The 17,910-nt window shown below is 33.0% G+C and overlaps 1 protein-coding gene across 1 annotated transcript in view; it reads right to left on the bottom strand.

Annotated features, from left to right (window-relative positions):
• Window positions 1-10,767: 10,767 nt before the first annotated feature.
• The window catches only part of hpse2 (heparanase 2), a 65,604-nt gene continuing 58,461 nt past the window's right edge, over window positions 10,768-17,910 (bottom strand). Inside the window, exons 11-12 of the mRNA XM_030155914.1 lie at window positions 15,552-15,698; window positions 10,768-11,305 (exon numbers count right to left, since the gene is read on the bottom strand). Of these exons, the coding sequence (XP_030011774.1) occupies window positions 11,143-11,305; window positions 15,552-15,698 (310 nt within the window). The 3' untranslated portion in view covers window positions 10,768-11,142. The remainder of the gene's footprint in view (window positions 11,306-15,551; window positions 15,699-17,910) is intronic.

Raw genomic sequence — 17,910 nt, 5'->3', positions numbered from 1 at the left:
TTTGGGAACGACACAAGTTTTTCTTTAATTTCCAAGTGTTTCTGATGTATATTAATGAGCAATCAGAGGCATTACATAAGTTTCAAAGAAATGTAAAGATAAATAAGTTACATTTAACCCTTTATCAGGCAAGTGACTATTTTCGGTAATTTTCACATTAAATATGGGGCCAATCCTGTTCCTCAGTGAAGTCAAGATGCATGTTATAACACTGTACAGTGATTCAGAGAGATTTTAAAGAAATTTTGAAGGTGTAAATAATGAATATGAGGGATTTTTGTCAGTTTATGACCTTATATTTGTTTTATTGCATGTGTTTACTTTTTACCAAGTGTCTGCTTGGATGTTTTAAGGCAAAAAGAGGTAGATGTCGATGTCCAATAGCACACTAAGGGTTTTTTTGTTTTGTTTTGCTTTCTTTATTAGTGATAGTTACCAAGACATCGTGGACAGAAAAACAACAACACATAAACAAAAGGAAAATCAAGCAAATAAACAAACCAAAACCAATAGCACACGAAGGTTGAAATTTTGAATTTTAGAGTTTCAACAAGTGTTCAGAGAACGCAAAGCACCAAGCACCTCAAACGGTGTGCATGTGTGGATCGACTATTTCTTTTTAAATTAAACAGTTTCCAGGTTGTTCCAAACAGCAGAAAAAGTTAAAGCTTGGTACCAGTCATGTGTACGTCAAATTATATTAAATTCCAATCAATATTTGCTGAATTATAATAAAAAAAAGTGTTGTAAATGGGATTTTCACTGTTAAATTGAAATGTCCACAGAGTCCACATTCCACAGTGGATGTGGACAATTTTATGCCAGACACAAGATACTGTTATAAGCTACGGGTGTATCAAATTGGAGGCTAATCGGAGTCGTTTTGAATTTTTTATGAATTTTCGAAAATTGCTCAATGATAAGAGATAAGAAAATTGTAGATTTTGTGACCTTGCTGTGACCTTGAACTTTGGCCTACTTGGCCCAAAATTTAATGGGTTCATCCCAGGGCCTAGGCCTATCTACGGGTACAATTTGCTAAAGACGGTTGGAATAGTTTTCCTGTAAAGTTCCTTACAAACAAACAAACATGCAAACAAACAAACACACAAACCAAGTGATCACAATACCTCCTGATGGAGGTAATGAGTACTCTATATAAGCAGAGCATCCATTTGTGTCATTCCCAAAACTTTTGGCTATGCATGTAGACAGTTTTCTGGTGTAAGTAAACAGTCCATCATCTGATCTTTTGAGCACATTTTACTCCTGAAACTGAAACAAATCCCATCCTATTTTCTGAAAAAGCCTTCTGTTTTCACACCCTGGTATGTACTTACAAAAATAAAACATGTCTGCATCTCCATCTGACTTTGTGGCCTTCAGTGACTGGATGTCTTTGTATAATAACCAGGATTTCTCTGCTCCCCCGCCCCCTGATTAAACTGACATAGAGAAAAAGTGTTAAGGGGTCTGGTCTAATTCATGAATCTCAGCACTGGCCTGTTTAATGTACCACATGCAAAATGGAACTGTCCATCACCATCATTTCTGAAACCAAACATTTCTGTTGTTTGCATAAAAGCAAAAACCAATTTCCCATGAATGGAACTTTAAACAAAACTATAATTAAAGGGACATGCTTTGGATCACAGGTCTTGAAAGGGTCCTGCTGTTAATCGCTCGCTGTCATGAAACTTCACTGGGGCTCAAACTTATAAAAAAAATCGACTGAATTGCCGTCTGTATGTGCAGAGTTGGATGAGCGAGACTGAACGTTGAGCATTTTTGATCCACTCAAGGTTCAAGGTTATTTTATTTGTACCTGTGGGTAGATTTGTTTTGGAGTCGAGGTGATTGCTTTGACATACAAGACATACATTGAACATGTTTGGCAGGTACTTGATCGAGCTTCCAGAAAGGACAAAAAGACAGAACAAAAAGTGCCCAGTGTTGCACCATTCATCAGTACAGCAGCATGGATAAGTAAAAGAATAAAAGAAACAGGATCAAATAAATAAAAACAAGATGCAATAAAACACAATAAAAACCCAGAGAAGATAAAAACAATCTGTGATAAAAACCAGGATAAGAACATACGTTTTAAAAATTTGAAAATTTGGAGTCACAGTAATAATAAATAGAGCAAAGAAATAGAATAAATAACTAAAAATAAGTTAATAAAGTGCAATGTCACTATTTCTTTTGGAGCTCAGTGATGGCAACAGGAACAAGAGAAGCACTCGGAGAGCAAAGACCTCCGCCATGAGAGATCTGCCCCCCCCCCTTCATTTTAGTTTTCATACTCTCTTCATTTTTCTTCATTTTCTTCATTTTTCTTCATTGTGTTTTTATATTCATTTTTCTTAATTTTGTTCAATATTTATATTTTCTTCATTTTTGTCCATTTTGTTCATTATTTTCTTTATTTTTGTTCATTTAATTTTTATATTTTCTTCATTTTTGTGCATTTTGTTTATTATATTCTTCATTTGTGTTCATTTTTAAAAATATTTTCTTCATTTTTGTGCATTCTGTTCATTTTTTCCTTCATTTGTGTTCATTTAATTTTTATATTTTTGTCATTTTTGTGCATTTTGTTCATTATTTTCTTCATTTGTGTTCATTTAATTTTTGTATTTTCTTCATTTTTGTGCATTTTGTTCATTATTTTCTTCATTTGTGTTCATTTAATTTTTGTATTTTCTTCATTTTTGTGCATTTTGTTCATTATTTTCTTCATTTGTGTTCATTTAATTTTTGTATTTTCTTCATTTTTGTGCATTTTGTTCATTATATTCTTCATTTGTGTTCATTTAATTTTTGTATTTACGTCATTTTTTTTTTTTTTTTTTTGCATTTTGTTCATTTTTTCCTTCATTTGTGTGCATTTTATTTTTGTATTTTCTTCATTTTTGTACATTTTATTTATTTTCTTCATTTGTGTTCATTCAATTTCTGTATTTTCTTCTTTTTTGTGCATTTTGTTCATTTTTTCCTTCATTTGTGTTCATTTAATTTTTGAACTTTCATCATTTTTGTGCATTTTGTTCATTTTTTCCTTCATTTGTGTTCATTTAATTTTTATATTTTCTTCATTTTTGTGCATTTTGTTCATTATTTTCTTCATTTTTGTTCATTTAATTTTTATATATTCTTCATTTGTGTTCATTTTATTTTATATTTTCTTCATTTTTGTGCATTCTGTTCATTTTTTCCTTCATTTGTGTTCATTTAATTTTTATATTTTTGTCATTTTTGTGCATTTTGTTCATTATTTCCTTATTTGTGTTCATTTTTTTTAATATATATTTTTGTCATTTTTGTGCATTTTGTTCATTATATTCTTCATTTGTGTTCATTTTATTTTTGTATTTTCATCATTTTTGTGCATTTTCTTCATTTTTTCCTTCATTTGTGTTCATTTAATTCTTATATTTTTGTCATTTTTGTGCGTTTTGTTCATTGTTTTCTTCATTTTTGTTCATTTAATTTTTATATTTTCTTCATTTTTGTGCATTTTGTTCATTATTTCCTTCATTTGTGTTCATTAATTTTTTTTTTATTTTTGTCATTTTTGTGCATTTTGTTCATTATTTCCTTCATTTGTGTTCATTTTATTTTTGTATTTTCTTCATTTTTGTAAATTTTATTTATTATTTTCTTCATTTGTGTTCATTTAATGTATGTATTTTCTTCATTTTTGTGCATTTTGTTCATTTTTTCCTTCATTCTGATGCTGTGAGTCCACTCCTCCTTCTGATTGGACCAACCCCCCGCCCCCTCCCCGATCACCACCAAAATTTTATCATTTCTTCCTTGTGCCAGTATCAACATTTCCTGAAAATTTCTTGAAAATGTCCATAACTTTTTGAGTTACCTTGCTAACAAACAAACAAACAAACAAACACACACACACACACACACACACAAAGCAAAGTGATCACAATACCTCCTGACGAAGGTAAAAAGGCTGGTTTTGTAACGCTGTGTCCTGCACTTTGGGACTCAGCTGTTTCTTCCGGTTCCACGTGATTCTTCGGAGCAGATCCTGGTTGTCTATGCATCAGCAGACACTGAGCCAAGTCTGACCCGGGTTCAGTACGTCTGAGCCAAACCTGAGGTCTGGACGGTTCTGCCCATCCTGGCTTCATGTTTTCCATCAGCAGCTGCCTCATGCTGTAACAAGACAGCACTCTCCCACTACAAAGACTCCCTCCAGCTGCTTTCACATCTGGGGCCACTGAGTGTAACACTTAGTATATGTGTGTGTGTTTAAGACTGAGTGAGTGAGTGCAACTTAAATACTCCAGTGGCTGTGTGGAGGTGCTTCTGCAGCCTGACAGTTTATGATTGAGGAGGGCGTCTCTTCCTACTTTGCGCTCCCGTGCAGGTATAAATCATACTTTTTCATCCCCTTTCTGTATTTCTTCGCCCTTCCCATAACCGTGTGCCTCTTAAAATCCTAAAAGTTACAATGGTGTGTTGCTCGGGGGGTTAATTCATGTGATTTGAATTAACTGTTTCTGCAGAAGAAGTACTTTCGATGGATGCAAATCCTCTTTTGGATTCAGAATACTGGGTTTATAAGAATATTTTAGAGTGAGTGATTGAGTCTTAGAAGTTACTACCATGTAATATAAATGAGTTAAGTAAGATATGTGGGTGCACAAAGCTCGACAGCCAAAGTATCAACTTCTTTTCTCAAATAGTAAACACACTGTACACTTTCATACTTTCAGTTTTATTCAATTGTTCTATTTGGTATTGGTTTATTGTTCTTATTTTTTGTTGTTTTAAATTATAATTTATTTTTTTTTAATGTATTCTTGTATTTTGTTCTTTTATTTAGGTTTTATCTTTTCTTAAGTATTTTTATTTATTTATTTTTACAGTTGTTCTATGTCACAGGTGTCAAACATGCGGCCCGGGGGCCAAATCCGGCCCTCCAAAGGGTCCGGTCCGGCCCCTGGGATGAATTTGTGAAATGCAAAAATTACACTGAAGAAATTAACAATCCTTTTAGTTCAGGTTCCACATTCAGACCAATTCAACCTCAAGTGGGTCAGACCAGTAAAATACTATCATAATAATAACATATAAATAATGACAACTCCAAATTTATCTCTTTGTAAATGTAAATATTTTCATGTATTTCCACGAAAACAAAGTATAATTTCGCAAAAAATATGAATAACCTGAACAAATATGAACAACCTGAAATGTCTTAAGAGAAGTAAGTACAATTTTAATAAAATTATGTCTGTTATTAAATGTTTTGTGTGTTTGTAGATCCACTGTGATCTGTAAGTTATAATGAATATGTGTAAATGATAAACTGAGGCAGAATATTGTTAAAATGACACTTATTTTTTTAGTTTGTTCATGTTATTCCCACTGTTTAAAAGGATAGTTTGTAGATGTAAACCTTTTCATCATGTAAATTTGCTTTTTTCGCTCTGAAACATAGAGAAAAGTTTGGAGTTGACATTATTTATATATTATTATGTTATATTGTTATATATGTTGTTATTTTACTGGTCCGGCCCACTTCAGATCAAATTTAGCTGAATGTGGCCCCTGAACTAAAATGAGTTTGACACCCCTGTTCTATGTCTTTTAACCCTTTCATACATGAATTATGAAAAAGGTATCTCGATTTTTATTTATTTATTTTTAATTATTGATTTTATTACTCAGCATTAGGCTAAAATTGAAATGTATTTTGAATTTTTAAAAACAATGGTTTTATTAAGAAGATATTTAATCTCCTGAGACCAAGGAAAGTAGAAATTTTGGCTTTTTTTGTTATTAAATAATTGCCTGTATTGGAAACATCATGATGCGACATTTCTTTCAGAAGCTTTTTTTTTTTTTTTTTTTTTTTTTTTTTTTTTTACATTTTTATGGAATATGCTTTGTTTTGGACAGTTTTTAAAAAAAAATATATATAAAGCTGTGAAACTCCAAAACCCATAGCTGGGTCTTAGGAGGTTAACTTTATGAAATCACAGAGCAGTAAAAATTCTAAAACTAAGATGATACTTTTTTTCATTGTATTGCCTAGGGTCTACAGACACTGGACCCATGTGGTTTGGAGAATATTGCCTTTAAAACCCTTTGGAAAGTGAGTTTCAACTATGTGTCCACAAATGTGGATATCATGCATGAAAGGGTTAATTTATTCTTGTATTTTACTCCGTTATTTTGTTTTTTATTTACTTTTATATACAGCACTTTGATCCACTGTGGTTGTTTTAAAGTGCTTTACAAATAAAGTTGGGTTGGATTGGATACGTATACAGGGTGGGGAAGCAAAATTTACAATGAACATTTAGTTGTTTTTTCTCAGCAGGCATTACGTCAATTGTTTTGAAACCAAACATGTATTGATGTCATAATCATACCTAACACTATTATCCATACCTTTTCAGAAACTTTTGCCCATATGAGTAATCAGGAAAGCAAACGTCAAAGAGTGTGTGATTTGCTGAATGCACTCGTCACACCAAAGGAGATTTCAAAAATAGTTGGAGTGTCCATAAAGACTGTTTAGAATGGAAAGAAGAGAATGACTATGAGCAAAACTATTAGGAGAAAGTCTGGAAGATACTATTAAAGAAGAATGGGAGAAGTTGTCACCCGAATATTTGAGGAACACTTGCGCAAGTTTCAGGAAGTGTGTGAAGGCAGTTATTGAGAAAGAAGGACACATAGAATAAAAACATTTTCTATTATGTCAATTTTCTTGTGGCAAATAAATTCTCATGACTTTCAATAAACTAATTGGTCATACACTGTCTTTCAATCCCTGCCTCAAAATATTGTAAATTTTGCTTCCCCACCCTGTACAGTCGCGGAAAAAATATTAGACCATCAAAAGTCATCAAACACAATGGTTATGCAATCAAGTACTAACTCCTGTATTTATTAAGTATATAATTAAAAATGTAAGGAAAAAAAAAAAAAGTAGTGTGAGATACTCCCTGGTAAAATGTCCAAATAAAAGAGGATACACAAGCAAAGGTGTCAGAAAAATGGGCAATGGTGACTGGGAGTACAGGTGGTGTCGGCTGCTGCCTTATCGGTACAGACAGCTGCCTGTCAGCCAGCTGAGCCCATAAAAAGAAGAAAAAAAAAAAAAAAGTAAGAAACAGACCTTTATGTGTGGTCACTGTATATGAAATATGCATTCAAGATGGAACATAGATCACACGTTTTACTTTATTGATGATTTATGGGTCATATTTACTGACATACAGTCGTGGAAAAAATTATTAGACCATCAAAAATCATCAAAAACAATGGTTATGCAGTCCAGTACTAACTCCTATGTGTATCATGTGACTAAAACAGACAGAAAAGAAAACATGGAATGCCTAAAAGCACTGTTTTTGTCAGTGCAATGCCATAGTTATTGATGTAAGAACTGAAGTGATTTTGGTTATTATCAAGAAAACCATGGAAAATGGCTAGACATCAGCTGTGAAATGAAACTCTTATGAGCTATTTTTGTTGTTATCATTATATTTGTCCAAACAAATGTACCTTTAGTTGTAGCAGGCATTGCTGGAGGTTGTGCTGTGAGCAGGATGTGGGTCGTACATGTATTTTTTTTTTAGCAGTGAACAAAATTATCTCAATATTGGAATAATATTGCTGAAGAATTTGGAAAAAAAAATGTCATGTCCTGTGACTAGGAAGCTTATTATTGTTATTAATTATTTAAGGAGAAGGGGTGGGAGTTCATAAGTTATACTTCTTTTCACTCCTTTTCGAATATGTATTTTATTTGTCTTATGTTTAAATGTTTTGTTAATTTTTCCTCTTTTTTGACATTCATATTTGAAATAAATACATCAATCAATCCCCAAATAATGTATAATGACTTACTGAGTAAAAATCTGGGTGTTTTTATATGGCAGAACTTAACCTCCTAAGACCCAGGAAATGTCAGCAAAGCACAAGCTTTTTTTTTTTATTAAATAAGTGCCTATATTAGAAACATCATGATAAAAAAGTTTTTTCAGATGCCATTTTTAAAATGTTTATGGAATGTCCTTTGTGGTGGACAGTTTTCTTTTCTTTTTTTGTATAAAGTTGTGAAATTCTTGGCCACAAATGTGAACAGTGGGTCTGAGGAGGTTAAAGAGAATTTATACAGTAACTTTTTTTGTTAATTTACTGGACACATATTCCACAACCCCAATTCCAAAAAAAAAAAAAGATTGCTGCTCTGTAAAGTGTGAATATATTAGCCTGTTATCATTTGTAAATCCCATAAACCTACAATGTATTCACACTAGAACATAAAAAAACATCGCAAATGTGTGAATAAAATTGAAATAAAGTACAATTTTGCAAAAAGATAAAGGTAATTTGGAATGTAATGGCAGCAATGCATCATCAAAAACTTTGAAAACCTGGAAAATTAAGAGGTGTCAAAAAGGAATGGTTTTACAACTCACTAGGTTAATTGCTAACAGGTCATTAATACGACTGAGCATAAAAAAAAAAGTATAAATAAATAAAAAATAAAATGTAAAAGCAAAAACTAAAATCTGTGCACCTTCATTTCTTACTTGTGATACAACTTTGTGAATAACGTCGAGGACAAGTGGTGTTTGAAGTGTTTATTATCAATGTAAACATTTTTTAACCAAAAATAATATTCATTAGCACACTTTACATAATAAAATAATGCTTTCCGAAAGAAATATGAACACCTCTACTTTAACTATAAACACATTCAGAGGACAAATATTCTTTATTTAACAAACCCGGTCCTGCTTCTACCACTGTGTGTGATTCTGGTAACGTCACTGTCCTTATACTGTGTCCATTCAGAGTATATATTAACAACACGACAAAAAACAAACCAAACCTCCAGAATCAGACCGATTTTTTGATTAAAAAAAACAAAACAAAACAAAAAAACAGGGTTGAACACTAAAAAAAAAATGATGTAGCAGTTATGTGAAAGTGTGAAATCTGGAGTAAAAATATTATTAGCATTTTGCAGATGTGTGTTTTATGTAAGATTTGGACATTGTGAAAGTATTTCTATTTATTGCTTTTATAGTTTGGACATTAGTACAAATAAAATAAAGTGTAATTCTTTAATATAGAAATATAACAATAAAGTATTCAGTCATATAAATTAGTTGTATACTGCACGTAAGTAAAAATATCAAGTTTGAATATTTTTAATCAGTCTTTTTATGTACAACACTTTATCTAATTATATATGACAGTCAATCTGTACAAAATATGGAAAATATATAATGTATATTCAGTACAAAACATAAAACTAGCAGCATAAGAAGATAATAAAATGTGAGATCATTGTGAGGAGATAGTAAGATTAAAATACACCTAAAAAAAAAAAAAAGGGTTTTGGAACTTTTTTTTTTTTTTAAGTCAGAGGCAAAACCCAGGTTCAGTCTGGATGCAGTAAAGACAAGATGTTCTAGATCAGGGCTGTCAAATGCATTTTGGTTCAAGGGCCATATTTAGCCCAATTTGATCTCAAGTGGGCCAGACCAGTAAAATAATGACTTAATAACCTATAAATAATGACAAGTCCAGGTTTTTCTTTTTGTTTTAGTACAAAAAAAAAACCCCAATTAAATTATGAAAATATTTACATTTTACAAAAAAGATGTGAATAACCTGAAAAAACTGAAATTTCATTTGAAAAACTAGTGCAATTTTAACAATATTGTATCTCGACTTATTATTTATACATGTGCATTAAACACGATGTTACATAAACATTTGGTAACAGGCAGAATGTTGTTAAAATTTTGGAGTTTGGAACTAAAATTTGAACAATTTCTACAATATTCCATCTCTTATTATTAACACAACTACAGATCACAGTGGATCCATAAACGCACAAAATATTCAGTAACAGGCAGAATATTGTTAAAATTGCACATTTCAGGTTCATCTTTGTTTTTATTTATGTATTTATTTGCATTTTATTGTGAAAGAATAGTTTTGTAAGTGTAAATATTTTCACAGTGTAATGTTATTTTTTTCACTTAAAATTTTTTCCACATAATTTTTCACAAAGAAAACTTATAGTTGTCATTACTTATGGGTTATTGTGTTGTTATTTTTACTTGAGATCACATTGGTCCGTATGTGGAACCTGAACCAAAATGATTTTGACAGCCTTGACTGTTCAGGTTAATTTTTGCACTTTCATCCCGCGGGCTGGAATGGAACCTTTGGCGGGCCGGATTTGGCCCCCGGGCCGCATGTTTGACACCTGTGTTCTAGATGGATTCACATTGTTTCTAACCTGCGATACATCAAACTCTGCAGTTAAACAGACTGGAAACTGCACCAGGAAAGTAATAATACAAGAAATATTCAAAGGCCGCCTTAAAAAACAAAAAAAACAAAAAAACAGAAAAATAGATTCTCCTTGACGCCACTTGATATGGCAGGAAAAGAAACATTCTTTTAGTGGCACGTCATGGACAGACTGGACCGACACATCAGTAGCTTTATCAATAACGACACACATGCACACACACACACTTCAAGCATTTACCTTGCACACATTCACGTTGACATTTTCTCTTTGTGGAAAGGATCAAGTCAGACTGAAGCTGACTTGCATATGCTTTAGTGATGGAGCCTGTTCAGTTTGATTGTATTCACTTGATGAGAGAAAACACATTCTTGGCAGACACAATAAACCAACCAATCGGACTTTTCAAGAAATTATAGCTTAGTCCGGTCAAAGATGTGGACTTCTTTTTTTTTTTTTTTTGGTATTGCATTTTTGTAACGATAAAAAACAGAGGCATAAAACAGTAGAAAACAATCTCGTAGCATATGAGGAATAGCTGGTGAAGAAATGGAGAGGTTCTCAGTGCAGCCCTTGTTAGTGTATGTGTGTAGAGGGCAAGTCTTTGTTTTTTCTTTTCATGAAAAATTGATAGAAATGTGTTAGAATGGCTTAAAGGTGAAGAGGTGTTGATCAGAGGAATCCACATCCACATCGATACAACACTGTACTGTATTCACCCAAAATTTCCCTGTAACTGTGAGGATAATTAAATATTCTAGCCTACACGTATTTAATGAGCATCTGGTCTGTATTTCAGGGATATAGAGAGGTCAGTGTTATCGTCGGCAGGCGTACGCGTTAATGTTTTTGATGACATAAAAGCCTATGGTCATGGGAGGCATGGCTATCGTCCGTCCAGCCCGTAGTGTCTTTGGCTTCAGCTCTGGGAACGTCTCATTGTCCAACATGAACAGCTTCTCCCCGTTCAGCTGGACATGTCTGCAAACACAAGACAGGAAACGCAATCTGGATGAGCTCACCCACTTTTACAAACAATCACTTTATAACAACAGGGGCTGGCTGTTCAACTTCCACAATGGACTTTTTTTTTTTATTATTTGATTTTTGTTCATAAAGCTGTTCATAAATCTCATAATAAATTTGGAGGTTATTATATCCAAACAGAGAAAACTGTGATAAAAGTGAATACAGTTCTGTGTAAAAGTTTCAGGCTGCAAGCAAGTTTTTTTTCTTTAAGCAAGAGTTTAATACAATATATTAGAATTTACAAACACAGGATTATAACAAGATACAATTGAAACATAGAACAGCATGAAAAATAAGAATTTTGGAGAAAAAAAAAAAGCAGACCTAAGTATTTGGTATTTAGTGTGACCTTCCTTTGAATGGAACATGTCTTGAATATGAGATTTACTGAAGTAATCAAGTATTTCGTTCAACTCATGTTTATATTTTTTGTGTATTTAATGCTGTGCACAACACTCCCCTCTATTTGTTGTTTATTTTAATAAAGAGACGGAGAAATATATATTATGCTCATTATATCCGTCTTAAAACAACTTAGCTAAAGGTGACCTAAGACATCCATGTAGTACGTTATATCATAAACTACACGTAAAAACAAGTGTCTAAAACCATCGTCATTTGTCAAACTACATGGTTTAATTGGTGAATCAATGTTGCAGAAAATGACAGTGTTTCCATGTTCACTACAGAGCCTTTCAGCGTCCAAATATGTCATATCTGATGCAGCTGAAAAGCTGAAAAACTGTATATTTCCTTAAATGTAATTAAATATTTAACTCAGTAGTTTCTTTTTGTTGGTGACAGCTGTTGGGTCTTTGAGGGTTAATTTGAATGATTCCTTCAAGGTTCTTTTAATATAACAGATTATATTCTCTAGAATCCTGCGCATATGTATTCAGATTTTCAGATAACAGTTAAATTAAATTAGAAAAAGAAGAAACAAAAAGAAAATGGTCAAACTAAATATGTTGGAGTTTATATTTCACAACATTTTTTCCATACAATGGACAAATAACAAGAGTAATAATAAAGGTGATGGTGATTTTATTTTAAAGATTATTATTATTATTGTTATTATCATCTTTATTATATATTATGATATATTGATTTAAAGAGTTTCTCTATGGGTTAAATCTTATTCTGTTTATCCAATATGCTCTATAAAAGTAAATATCAGTCTTTCTATTTCTAATTACTCTGTTTTTTTTTTTTTAAGTCATGTGCTGTTTCCATATCCTTATAAAAATATAATCTTTATCTTCTGTAGCAAACTAGTCTTCCCGCCTCAGAGGATGTGTTTAATCATACATATATTTCTAAATACCTGCAACATTTTCCCAAAAATGGCCCTATCATAGGAGACGTAAATAATATATGTATATAATTTGCTTCTTCTCCCCATGTCCTTTCTGTCAGATTAACAAATTACACATGTCAGGTTTAAGATAATATGTCATACTCACTTTCCAGACATAATGTTTCCAATACATGGAGTCTGACACGGATTTTTGAGAAGAAAAAGATGAGGTAAAGTGTCCAGAAAAGATAAAACTAACCCCATCTCTGTCAGGTTTATTCTCATAGTTGTACACTTGGGGGTGCTACTGTTACAAAATTGCAAAATCACAACTGCAGTGTGACATAAAGCAGTGCAAGTTGACTTTTAGTGTGGAAACTTTATTGAATTTTTACATTTTCTTTTCATTCTAAATTATGTAACATAGGACTATAGAACAAAAAAAAAGTTAACTGAGCAAAAGTGACAACTATAAAACACACAGATACAGGATGCACTGACAAATATTAGCGAAATGTAATGGTTTTCAAGTTTATTTTGTGACTGTACATTAGTTTTTTGTGCAGGCTTTATATCTTCTGCCTTTATTTTTCTTGTCATCATAAATACACAGTATTTAGCAATATATTCTAGAATATTATTAAAATAAAATATTAAAAGCATTCTGAAATAAATCTGAAAAGCAGCTGTTTTTCTTGTCATTACCTCCGCCAAGGAGGTTATGTTTTTGCCAGCGTTGGCTTGTCTGTCTGTCTGTCTGTCCGTGTGCAAGATAACTCAAAAAGTTATGGATGGATTTGGATGAAAATTTCAGGAAATGTTGATACTGGCACAAGAAACAAATGATTCAATTTTGGTGGTGGTGGGCACGGGGGCTCACTGATCTGCCTTGGTGGAGGTCTGTGCTCTCTGAGTGCTTCTACTTTTTTTTATTATTATTATTATTATTATTATTATTATAATTATTATTATTATTATTATTACAGATAAAAAAAATCATAATACATAATAAAATCATGATCATAAAATCATTACTGAGCATCTGTGTGTGTAAGAGGACAAACTAAAACACAGACAGAACATATATTCTGCATATACATACACACATACACCAAACACAGGGCCGTTTTCTCACAGTATGTTTCGATGGCTTCAACAAATCTGTGTCGTATCATAATATTCTGCACAGATTGTATGCTTGTCCTCTGAGCAGAGCAAAGATCCCCATAGTAACGTAAATATTTACGGGAGGAGGGGCACTGATCTGCCTTGGCGGAGGTCTGCGCTCTCCGAGTGCTTTTCTAGTTTATAGTGTGTTATCTGCATTTTTATGATCACACTATAAAGATAATTAGTTCCAAAATAGCCACATGAGTTTAGATCTCCATGTTTATTTTTAATGAATAAGTAATGTATTGTTTTAGCCAGGAATATTATTGTGAACCGCAATCATTTTTGATTGAAATATTCAGAACAAAAAAAACAAAAAAACAATGCTGCAGTCCGTTTTCAGCACTGTTGTAATTACTAACCACTTTTCTTCTATTGTATTGTAAAGTTCACAGTAATGTAGAGTTGATGGTTGAAGGCCTGAACATTTATGCATAAACCTCAAATTTACAAAAAAAAAAACAAAAAACAAAAAACAATCTAGTAAAACTATGCTCAATATGTCGCAGTTATGAATCATTGAATTGCTCAAAGTTTGGCTCAGTATTATAAAGTCCCACCACTCAGACAAATTTATAGACATCTGGTGTTGCTAAATTCTTCATAAAAGTCTCCCTGTGCTGCCTGTGGTAAAGGAAAGCACTTAAGGCCTGAAAAAGGCCCATCGTTAGCCTGCTCTCATATTAATTGCCTTGCGATCCTGTTCTAACACCTAAAACATCCTCCATCATTATGCTGTTATTGAAGGATCATGCCTGAGCCTCCATTAAGGTCCTGTGTGGGTATCGTGTAACACAAAGACACACACACACACACACACATGGCCTTTAGTCATTAGGCTGTTATTCCAGGATTTGAGGCTTAGGTCTGTGGCAGAATAACAGGCTAGAGGATTAGAGCGGAGAAGGGGAAACTGAACACGTAAGCCTTTTATTTTAATGGATGTTTTAAGCAACAGAAATCACATTACTTTGTTAAATAAAGCATAACAGGTAGGAAATTTATGAGAAGAATTGCGAGGAAACACGAGACGAATAAAAATCTGAGAGGAAACATCTGTCGTAGGCTATGAAGACAAATGCAAACGGGGCGCGAAGACTGAAGACGCTAACACGTGTAGACAATATGGAGAACACTGGGCTCAGGTTTTGTTTTGTTTTTTTTTTAAAATAAATACGCTGATATATTTCTATGTCAGTAAAAAAGTGCAACTATTTTAAACTTTTTTTGCATATGAAGTGACTTCTGCTACATCAATATGGAAAGATTTATTTATTTATTTTTAAAAAATAATATGCTTATTGAACGTATGCATACCTGTACATAAGATTTGTTCAGGTCTCCTTTGTAAAAGAAACTTCTGATCTCAATAATGGGACTTCCTGGTTAAGTAAAGGTAAATAATAAATAATAAATATTAAATAATAAGCTGCCCCATCAGCTCTATCACCCATTCTTCCTAGTCTTTGGTTCTGAAGTTCACTGAAAGGCATGTCTTCAACACTATATTTATTAAGCATATGTTAAACAAAATGTATTAAGTTGTTTGGGAAACTTTCCTTAAGCCATTATTTGTTTATTTTTTCATTTTTGTCATGCACCTTTGCAAAATAATTGTTCTTTGGTTTGTATCAGTTTCATCCATACACAGAAAATACATTTATACAGACTCACTATTTAAAAAAATACTGTATGTGTTTATATGTGTATATATGGAAGAGCTGGACTTACTTGGCCCTAAGTCCGTCAGTTCCGTACGGCTGCAGCAGGTACTGATGGACGGTCTTATTGCGTAACGTCCCCGCCAGTTTAATTTTCTTCCGTGACCGATGCAAGTTGATGATGTAGATCGTTATGGATCCTCTCACGTAGTTATGACTGTTACGGTAGACCAAGTGATGAACAAAATTACATTAATATTTTTGGTTTGTTTTACTTACACAAAAGACAATCAAGACACAACAAGAGGAGAAATAATCCCGGTGCACATCTGTTAACGGGCATTTATTATATATTACATTGCCATGTTGAATAAAATTCTCCATAATTAAAGATGACTACAAAGAAAAAAGAAAGTCTTTGATATTTTTATTACATATAGTAGAATCAAACCGCAACTCCTTGATCTAATCTGCATCAAAAGACTTGTGCAAAAATAATAAGATAAAGCATGCTTAACAGGGAATTCCACTGTGAAGTAAGCATCCTTTATCATGGCCTAAAATATCATCTATGTTTAGAATGACATGCATTAAATCATATTTCACTGGAAGCCTTTATTATCCATGTGATGGCTATCTAAAGCACAGATCTGCCTCTATTATACATTGTCCAATATTAAAACCTGCATAGTCAAGGGTCAGATGAAGGGTGTGAATGTAACGGGCAACACTTCTTGAATTACACAGACAACACTGTTTGAGTCTCTCTCCTGAGAGCTAAGCACTGGGGACACAACTTGATAGCGATACTGGCTGAAGGTAAATAACTAAGTGAGACAGATAAGACAAACATGATAAAATCTAATAAGGGCCCAGATATGAGGACAAAGACAACACAGCTGTAGTGAATACCACATGTGTCGGCCTTGGTGTTCTGGGCTCTGACTAAATCGTCTGGTAGACATCTCTTCCAGTTACCACCTCAAAAATGTCATATCTTTACAGGAATTTTTTCCCTTTGGCAAGATGTTTATCTTCTGGGCAAAGGGTGAGTCATAAATTTGATTAAACCTTCAGGATTTCTCATGTATAACCCCATAAAGACCCCATGCTACTTTTGTGGCAGTTCCCAAATGAATTTTTCTCTAGATTTAACCTTTCTTAAGTGATTTTTATTATAATATTATCCTATGTCTGTTTGTGTTTTTTAGGTGTAAATCAGATATTTCCCTACATCTAATTCACTGATCATGTAGATGTTCATAAAAGCTCAGATTAAAGTTGTTGGCTATTACTGTAGGAGTATGTATGATAGGAATGTACATTTATTCGAATGGAAGATGTATACATGAAAGGCTGCATTTTGTTTTTGTTTTTTTCCTCATATTATATGATGAAATCTCATACATACATTTATGTAAAGTGAACACTACTCTCAAGGCAATCTTGTTCTGTATTGTTAATTACCTGTCTTTTGTTGATAATGGCAATAAAGTAAAAAAAATGTTGAGGGCTATTAAATCAGGAACAGACAAAACTGAAGAAAATATTAATGACTGAACACAAACATGAGTGTCTTCATCCACTGTCACTGATCCAACTCCATGGGTTTTACTGGTGAATCAATGTTATAGAAGATGACGGTGTTTCCATGTTCACTACGGAGGCTCTGAACGTCCAAATGGGTCATATCTGATGACCACGAAAAGAAGACAAACTGCATTTTACACCGATTATTTACATGTATTGATAGGATTAGTGGATCAACATTTATTAAACACTTCTGATCAGTAGATGTCTTTGGTCGTCGGTGGCTGTTCAGGTCCTTATGGGTTAAAATATTCTTGGAATGAAATAAAGAATAATCCCACAGATGATGAGAGCACTGTTCATCTGGGTCTATGTTGAATCATTTTTGAAAAATGAAATGTGCGGGCCATTATTCCAACTCATAGATCACATGGTTAGATGGAAGAAGAGATAATGACCTCTCAAGTCTTTAAAATGATGAGTCTCTTACAGATCCAAACCAGGAACATAAACATGTGTTGATCCTGTTTGATGTCAGAGCATCACTGGAAAGTGAAAAAAAAAAATGCCACGCAAACCACTAAAAGGGGTAAAAGGGCAGTGAAAGTCAAATATCTAATCTGTAAAGACTTTTCAAACCACTGACTGCCTGAGCACATATATAGACTAACACAGTACAGTCAAACCACTAAGACTACAATGGTTAGTCCACTTAAGAGCTGACTGTATAAACCACAAAGTGGCAGAAATAATGGCAGCTCAAGTGGCTTTGGATCCAAGAAGGGCTTCTCTAGTGCCTGGCTGTCTGATCATATAAGCCAAGGACTGATTGGTATGTTGAGTGGATTTGAGTGGCACCGCAAGCCATGAACATTTCTGTACTAAGATCACATACACAC

The sequence above is a fragment of the Sphaeramia orbicularis genome, chromosome 15, assembly GCF_902148855.1.
Source record: "Sphaeramia orbicularis chromosome 15, fSphaOr1.1, whole genome shotgun sequence".
Taxonomy (NCBI): domain Eukaryota; kingdom Metazoa; phylum Chordata; class Actinopteri; order Kurtiformes; family Apogonidae; genus Sphaeramia; species Sphaeramia orbicularis.
This window is presented reverse-complemented; position numbering and strand designations above follow the sequence as displayed.